Below are 9,421 nucleotides of genomic sequence, written 5' to 3'. Positions count from 1 at the left end.
ACCTAAAACAAAACTCCTGAATATCTCGAAAATTAAACGGTAGGAAAAATGTTTCAAATAAAGATTGTATGATTCGAAGTGGAATAAATAATAATAAAATCATTTTTTTTAAATTGATTTTTCAAGGTCACATGGAAGTCATTTTCACTTTTTTAAACGGTATGATTTTTTTGACACAACATGGTTCCTCTGATTATTCAGCATATAAAAGTAATAAGATAGTGATATCAAAAAACCAATAGTCTTCGAGATATTTTATACTTTATTGAGGCACATATATTGATATAAAATGTTACATAACTCGTAAACTATTAATTTTTTATAACCGTACCTTAATACTTCTATAAATAGAATAATGAGATGAATAAATTGGTGCAAAAAAAATACACAGTTGCTTTACAAAAATTCGTATGCATACAATTTTTTAAATAAGCAACTATATGTATTTTTTCTGTATATAGAGATTAAGAACAATCATTATTATAATAATACGTAATGGACAATAATAATGAAAATGATATAAAGAAAATTGCAAATTATGTGTACAAAAATAACTCGGTTGACAGTGTTAGAAAATAACATCGCAAAAGCGAATAAGAAATCTCATCTCTTTAGCCTTCAGAAAGTCTTTAGTTCTTAAAAAAAAAAACAATCATATTTTTCGCTTATTGTTAGTGCGCTTACGTAAACATGGTAAATCACAAACTTCCATAAACGCAAAAGAAACATTGAATTGCATACAAAAATTACAGCATGTATACAAGAGTAGAATTACTGTACAAAAGTTTATTTGAAAAAAAAAAAGTAAAACAATATCGTTTGCAACACAATCTTTGGCGCACGTCATTAAAATTCATTCTTATAATTTACTTACTCAATCACTTTCAATAATAATATTTGTAGCAAAAATTAGTTATTTTTACTTTTTGTATATAGCATCTTTGTTTTATGACTCATTGCATTCGAAATAAAATTTTCTCGATCAAATTAATCGAGAAATTAGTTTTTTAAATTCTTAAAACGTCGTGTAACTTCGAGAACGTTTATGAATTGATTATAAGCAGACGTGTATAAGCTATAACGACATTCGAGAATAAATTTGCAATTTTACGATCACATTATTTATATGTTCCTGCTCTTTTCTGATGAATGACTGCGATTTCTCAAAATCTTAAATAAAAAAGTGATATCTCTTGCGATATTATTCTACTACGATGAATCATCTTACTGAATTAAAACTGGTATGTTTCTATTAAATTTAACTATATCTATTGATGCGAATATCGGCTAAAATTAATTTTTGTTTAGATCCGTTTTTTATTTCTGTATTAGACAACACTGAATTCATTTTCTCGTTTTCGTTAAATATTCAGGGCTGGCATAAAAGTATTTGAATACTTTTATTTGAAACACATTATTTGCAATACAAGTGTATTTTGTATTTTGTATTTCAGTGAAGCACATGAAAGTATTACATATTTTGTATTTAAAAATAAAAGATTAAAAGTTTTTTGTATCTTGTAATTCACATAAAATAAGATTGTTTGCTTATCTTAACATTTAAAATACAAAACACTTTTGCAATTTTTCGTTATTAATACTGAAATACAAAATACGAAATATTTTTACTTTCAAAATACAAAATACAATTGTCTTATAAATACTATTTTTTGAATAAATTAAAATATTCAAATATATGTCCAACAATGTAAATAACAAACACATATCTCACTTTGAATTCCATAAGTGTGATACCAGTTCAGCTACAGAAAACAGACCTTTTATACGTCCACAAACTCGAATCTAAAATTTTACTACTTCTAAAACTCCACTACGTACGTGACAATACGTTATAATCTTCCAAGTGGAAAAAAAAACACAGTGCACGCATTGAGAAAGAACTGCAAACGCGTAGTGTGATCGCGAAATTGCTAGTTTGTTCTCGAATGTGCTTATATTTATGCGAGTTAACTTCTAATCGGTCTATGAACGTGCTCGAATGTTCTCGAAGCTACGCGATATCACATCTGCCGCGTCGTATGCGCATGCCTGTAATTACTTGCGGAGCTATAAAACACGCGACGCGAGTCGGCTGTCGATTGAAAGCAATCGCAAGTTTAATCAGTGCGAATCGTTGCTAGAAAACGAATCGGCTCGCTAACAATTAACTCTCAACCGAGTTTCATCAGCCAATTTCATTCGAGATCTTCCGTCTCTTTATCAAGTCTTTCTTGAGAAAACATGTCTCTGGTGCCGTTGCTATTCTCCGACTGGTGGGAAGACCTGGAATATCCACATCGGATTTTCGACCAAAACTTCGGCCTCGGAGTTTCTCCGGAACAACTGACACATCCCAACATTCTCGAACGCTTCGCGCTGCAACAACCATCCCGGCGTCTACGTCCAGGACCTATGATGTTTTATAATCGACCATGGGGCGAACTGTTACGCAGCAGAGAAGAAGGTGGTATATCGACCGTTAAGGCAGATAAGGACAAGTTCCAGGTGACGTTGGACGTGCAACAGTTCAAGCCGGAAGAGATCAATGTCAAAGTCGTGGACAAATTCGTGGTAGTCGAGGCCAAACACGAGGAGAAGCAGGACGAGCACGGCTGGATCTCACGGCAGTTTGTGCGCAAATACATGATACCTGAACAGTGCGATATCGATCAGGTGTCGTCGAGCTTGTCATCAGATGGCATGCTGAGCATCACCGTACCTAGGAAGGATAAACCGAAGACGCAAAACGAACGGACGATCAAGATCCAGCATACCGGCAAACCGGCGATCCAGGAGAAGGCTCAGGAAAAGGCTCAGGAGAAGGCTCAGGAAAAAACTCAGGAGAAGAAGAAGTAAAAATAGAGTAGAAGATAAAAATTAATCGTATATCGTGTTGTTTCTGTGAAACCTTGTTTTTCTGTTTTATATTCATATAATAATATAATATATATAAAAATATGATTATTTTTTCTCTGTGAAATCGGATATAGTATCGAAAATTTATGCATGTGTTTTTCATTTTTATTTTTATGTAAATAATCGAATAAATCAATTCGGTGGATGTTAATCGAGTATTTTCCATCTTCCTTTTTCCTATCCTGTGTATTTTTTCTTAGTAAGAATCTTATAATCTCAATATGTGTTAGTTTAGAAAGAATTATTGGACTGTGAGTTATGTATTGTGAACTATAGCAAGCGAGAGAAATGTTAGATAAATAGTAATTCTTGAATGCTACAAATTTGTCAAAAGTATTTGAAGTTTGGACAGCATCTATATATATTTCATTATATTTATCATTGAAAACAATTTACAATAATTAAGTCAATTATATTATATATGTGTACTGTCTACGTATTACTTATTTTCTCTTTCAATCTATAGATTTTTCGTTTAGGATTATCTCTGCATTAAAAATAAAAATATGAGTGATAAATCTAATAATAGTTTCGCTGATTTAAACAATAACGAAGCATAGGTATAGTTATTGATTCAAATAATAGTTATTGATTCAAAGGAAAGATTATAGAGACATCTCTTGGAGAAATCCATGGATTATTAAAACAGATTCGTATAATATTGCTACCTACATCTGATGATTTAAAATCCATTATAATATGTATATGCATTTTTTGTCACTGTCGATAAAAATGTATCTAAATTATCGACAGCAATATACATATACATATAATATTCCAGAGAGCACAATCTAAAAGACGACTAAATTGTTATAAAGATATCTTTTAGTGAAAGAATATAGTCGACGAAAAGATGACTAAAAGATAGATGTCGCACTGCTAGTCATCTTATAGTCTTATCCATATGATATCTAAAGGATGATTTCTTTGGATACCTTTTAGAGTGGTATTCATTGTCAGATCTTATATTCAAAACCGTCTTAGGTGTAGTCTTAAGAAGTCATGAACCAATCATGGAGCCATATTAGCGTCTTAAGACATTATTTAAGACAGTGGCCTAGTTTCCACTGAGGAAGTGAGCGAATAAATAGCGGGACCAATCAGAGAAAAGAACGTTATCCGCTTCATTCTACCTTAATTCTTTCTGAATAAACCTTTTATGAACCAAATATCGAATTATCATCTTCAGCCTTCAAAAGTGGATAATGTACCCTAAGGGGAATGGACGTTGCTATGTATTTTACATCCACTTTGTCAGAGGGCAGTAGTGCGCGGCAGCATTTAATTTTGCAGTTACAGGTTTTGGACCGTCATGTCCTTTTGTCAGATTTTTCTCTGATATAACATATCGTTAAATAAAATCATTAATTTAAAGAGATCCAAGAAACATATTATAGAAATATTTAAAATAGATTTCGATCGGAATTATTCCGTTTTCTCTAGAAAATACAATAGAAATTTAGTCAAATTCTATTGGATGCATTCAATATGCACTGGTGCACATTAAAGCCGCTTTATATAAATTGATGTAAAAACTGTGTTGTGTTTAACGTAAATATAAAAATGGATTAAACCATGAAAGCCTTAATTTTATTATACTGTTAAATAAAATCTGTATTTTATAATTCGAAATATTTGCATTTTACTTTTACACAGATTAAATCAGTAATTAATAAACAACGGCTTTAGCCCTTAGTGAATCAGTCGAGGTGTGACATACCCCAGCAAAATGAATTTCTATAACTTCTTAAAAAGTACCACGCGCATGTTGTCGATTTCATGCAACTGGAGAGAATGTGTTGTTACCAATCACACTAAATTACAATAGATATATTTATGATGTGGTGGTGTATGTAAAATATAAAAAAAAACATGGGATATAAGATATACCCACATTTAACCGAATTCATTATAGAAAATAATTGAACAATTTTGATTAGAATTCGTTCCAAATGGTTCCATAATACATGCCTTGCAGTATTTTGTATTTTGCGTGTCGACAAAATTTATACAAGTTGTGGGATAAATAGCTATTTCTTTGTAATAAATAATAAATATATTAAAAATAGAAATCATATTTAAGTTTACATATAATACATACGTATATTTTATATTCTTTATTTTACTTCATAATGACAATACATTAATTTAACAAATGTTAGGATTTTTAAAAAATGACGCACAAACGGATTATATTATTTTATACATTCGTTAAATAGAAAATAAGTCTTTACTATAAAGAAGCAACTTTGACATTTCGTATTCTCAATTATCTGAAGGCGTGACAAAAGAGCGAGTGTTATTATTTTCGCATACATATCTAAATTATATTTATTTTCCGAGAACGTATCAATCAATTTTTTTTAATAATAAAATTTCAATTAATTAATAATAATTAGAAATTGTCTTAATTATTTTGAAATCTTTGTCTGAGTCAAAAATAATTTAATTACTATACGATAGTTTGGAATGATAATCCGAACAAATTACATACGCATTCGTGTGATGATCGGAGTGTATTTGTCATGAATAACTAGCGATCAAATCTGTAAATAATCTCGAAATGCTGGTAAGCTGCATAAGATACGTAAGAAGAATCCCTATGTCGGCAGTTGCACGACAATCGGCAATCGGTCGAAAATAATAGGCGGAGGATAATAGTGGGTGAGCACTTCTAGTCTCGAATCGAGCGTGCAAGACGTAGAGAGACAGTCTGAGATCAGAGAAGGGGATGGATCGTGCTTATCGTGCATCGTCGCCAAACCCTGCAAAACCTCTCTCTTCCTCAAACTACCTCGACTCTCCGATCTCAACCCCCTTTTCCTCTCTTTCGCTCTTTCCTGCTTACTCTTTCGACTTCCCTACATCTCCAGCTGACGTTTGCGGAAAAAAAAAGGAAAAAGAAGCATGAAGAGACTCGTGTGTGTTACGAAACGTGTGCCATGTTCGATCCAGTTAAATTTTACTGATCTAATACGATAGGAGATGCGATTCGAGAAAAATTATTTAAAAAAATTATTAAGGGAAAGAGGCATTTAATAATATTTCTCGCTTTAGCGCATATGTCTTTCTTTTTTTCTTTCCAATTTATAAAAGGATTGGCAAGACGCATTTTTTCCGTTTCAATTTTGGCCTTCTGAAAGAAGATAGAGGATCTCTTTCGAAGTGATTACCTCTGAATATTACTTTAACAATGATGCTTCAAGTGATGTCACAAAACCTTTGACGTAATCACTCTCTTAACTGATCGATACCAGAGAGCTTCTGCCAGCACTTGTGATCGATTTTGTCATCGTTCCACCGTGCCACAGATAGCAGTTACATGTGACAATAATCTTTATATCTTTTTTTACATAATCTGCATTTCCAACTAATTAATAAAAATCACGGTATTTAACTTTGCTTTTCCATATTGTAAGCTATGATAAAATCATCTTGGCAGACACAAGTATTCTATTTTTATTTAAATATCAAATTTTTTAAAATCATTTTTTTTTACATAAGTAAGTACTCATATACAGAGTGTCCGGAAAACTGCAATTTATAATTTTCTTTTGTAATAATATTTATCTAAATTGTTCAGTGAAAGTAAGAGAGAGAAAAAAAAATAAAAAAATGATATCTAGGCTCTTCTATTTTTCCAAGAACAATTCAGTCTGACATTCATTGATATTCTACATACAAAATGCACAAAGAGAAAATTGTTATTCAGATCGATATTTTCAAAGAATCTTCTTATATATCCTCTTCTCTCGTGTTTCTTCAAATATCTGACTGTTTTCCTTCGCAGAAGAAATACGACGCATAAGTACTTGCAGTAAATATTCTTAAAGCCATGTGAAGTATCGATAGAATGCAATAGTCGCACGAAGGTAAGAAAATGAGCCAAGAAACGAATTGTACAAGGAGCACGTCGAGCAGTAGTGAGGCACAATCCAGTATTCCCAGTGCTGTTCTATGTTCAATGCTGATTGTTACGATTCGGATAAAACACATTGAGAATTTTCTATGAGGATACTAATTACACGATAGTTTGCTGAGGTATCTGCACATTTTTTAATTTAATTATTTGAAAATAATTGTCAATACGTATATAAATTCTTTAAAAAACAATGCAACGAAACCAAGTATTGACAAAGAGACAATGTATGGAATTTTGAATACATTAAATTAATGAATAGAGTTTAAATATAAATTATAAAATAATTATTAAAACATATTTATATACGTTAAAAATCTTGAAAAAAAAATCTTAAATTTAAAATAAAATTAAGAGTTTTGAATCTCCATAATTTCAAGACGATCTGAATATATTCAGATGCAAAGATGCTAATTGAAGAACTTTGTTCACGAGAATACTTAATTAAGAGCATTATACACATAAAAATATGAAATCATGAGGTCGTGAGAATCATTTAATCACGTCGAGATACGAATAAAAATTACTCTTCAATCGCAGTACAATTAATTACAGTGCTGTTAATAAGATCACGAGTAACTTGATTTCTTTCAGACCACGCGAAGCGAAAAAGGATAAGCTCCAAGATAGGAATGACTTAATTAATATGAATATCAAAATTAATGAGGTTTATAAAAAAAAATGAAAAATTAATCAAATACAATGTTTCTTTTAATTATTAAGTATCTCCTCTAATTAAAATTTTCTCATTATGTTTTAAATACTCGTATATATCTTCTTTAGCAAGTTTTGTCCCCTTTTGCTTCCTGCCTGTTCTATATGCTCTTCTACTATATTTTGCACTTGTACATATATATGTACACACACAGTCACAGAATTGCATCTTCACACACATACACATCGACTTGTGTGTATACTCTTTCGATAAGTGGCCACTCGACACCGTACGAACGAGACGAACACGTACCCCTCTATTCGTGGCACAATTTTCGGAGATCGATATATCGAGCGTACTGGTGACTTCAAATTGCATGGTAGTTAGCGCTTGTCAGGGATTTGCGGCAAAGGAGTCTAATGAGAAGAAACGGAGAAAGAGATGTGGAATGCATTGTCTTTCCCTAAATATCATCGCTTTAATATTTTTTTCAAATTTATTAACATATTCAATATTAAGTTTTTTCTGATACAGTTTATTACATAATGCAACTTATAAACTATTTTCAAAGTATGATTTATCTCAGATTTTCTTTAATTAATTTAAACATTTTTTCTTGATGAAAACATTAAGAGAGATATTTTGTTAAGCACTAAAAGTATCAAGCGGTCAATGACCGTTTCTATATTGTTATGGTTTCTATATATCTTTTAGATTAATATTATATTTTTTTGTATAAAAGAAAAGATTCTGAAGATTTTTTACTTTTTAATAAATATACTGATAAAATGATTGATTTTTCATTATTTTTATAATAATTTATTCGCTTTGTCTTTTTAATGAGTAAAAAACATTAATATTTCTAGTGTTAAATGCATTTCTATCCAATATATTTATTTTAATTTGAGAGTTTATTGTTCTGTCTACGGGACTTTTTCAGTAATATGCCTAGAAAGAATTATATCGCGAAATACTACGAGTAAGTAACGTGATCAGGAAAAACGAGAAAATGCAATAAATTAAAACAATTTGGAAATCTCAGGGATTTAATCCCGGATAAAAGAAGTGACTTGTAAACGTATGTGTTCTGCGATTCGCGTTTGAGCGAAAACATCAGAAGAATTTATGAATACAAATGTGCACCGATAACGACGCTGATATGCCGCATTGAGGTAAATTCAAGTGACCTAAACCAATGACACGAATATCCCGCGGGGGATTACTAGCATCTTCGTTCCTTCTTCCTCTCGCCGATCCAGAGCGCGATACTCCAGATTCTATCCGCCGCCTGTACGTCATGAGCGAGAGATTTACCCCTTCTTTTACATCGGTACCTCTTCCCTTTGTGTCTCTGTTAAGTGGAGAAGAAGGTGGGATTGGCGGCAGGAAGGTATTGCCGTTGGTATACATCACCTTTACAGTTGCCATCGCCGCTACTACCACCACCACTACCGCTGATCACCGCCACCACCTGCACCACCTCCACGTCGTCGTAGAGCTCGTCTATACGCAACGATGAGGATTCTGCAGATTTGACAAAGTCGTTTCAAGAACTCAGTCGTCGACTGCTCGTCCTAGTAAATTCAGGGCACCGATTAGGGAGCTTCAATTCGCTCGACCGTGCCGAAATTCCGCTTTCGAATTATTTTGAAATTATTATTCTTCTTTTTCTTTCTTTTTTTATTCTATCTCATCTCAAGTGAATAGTTTTTATTTTTTTTCTTTTCTTTTTCGTGTATCGTTTTGATTTATACGAATGTGAAAATGCGTTAACGTGAAAGTACATGTCCATGGAGGAGATACACGGAGACGGCATGTCTTTCGCGACGCTCTCGTCAGTCTTGTTCCTTCTATTTTTCAGTCGTGCCGTGAACGCTCAGTAAGTAGACAGCTCATAGTATAATAAAAAAACAAATTTTAGAAATATATCT

At 32.1% G+C, this 9,421-nt stretch overlaps 2 protein-coding genes across 3 annotated transcripts in view; both read left to right on the top strand.

Annotated features, from left to right (window-relative positions):
* The first annotated feature begins 2,092 nt into the window (after positions 1-2,092).
* On the top strand, positions 2,093-3,067 carry LOC108752637 (protein lethal(2)essential for life-like). Its single transcript, XM_018493616.1, has one exon. It carries the CDS (start codon positions 2,242-2,244, stop codon positions 2,854-2,856), a length of 615 nt encoding a protein of 204 aa, XP_018349118.1. The 5' UTR covers positions 2,093-2,241; the 3' UTR covers positions 2,857-3,067.
* Positions 3,068-9,236: 6,169 nt separating this feature from the next.
* The window catches only part of LOC108752563 (glycine receptor subunit alpha-3), a 6,366-nt gene continuing 6,181 nt past the window's right edge, over positions 9,237-9,421 (top strand). For both annotated transcript variants that reach the window (XM_018493449.1, XM_018493448.1), the window contains exon 1: positions 9,237-9,369. In XM_018493449.1, the coding sequence (XP_018348951.1) occupies positions 9,275-9,369 (95 nt within the window). In that variant the 5' untranslated portion in view covers positions 9,237-9,274. The remainder of the gene's footprint in view (positions 9,370-9,421) is intronic.

Source organism: Trachymyrmex septentrionalis, unplaced genomic scaffold (genome assembly GCF_001594115.1).
Source record: "Trachymyrmex septentrionalis isolate Tsep2-gDNA-1 unplaced genomic scaffold, Tsep1.0 scaffold60, whole genome shotgun sequence".
NCBI lineage: Eukaryota > Metazoa > Arthropoda > Insecta > Hymenoptera > Formicidae > Trachymyrmex > Trachymyrmex septentrionalis.
Note: the sequence above shows the minus strand (reverse complement) of the source record. Positions and strands in the feature narration are given on the sequence as shown.

Coding starts and splice junctions, on each gene's coding strand:
- LOC108752637 (XM_018493616.1), top strand. CDS start 2,242: ATGTCTCTGGTGCCGTTGCTATTCTCCGACTGGTGGGAAGACCTGGAA.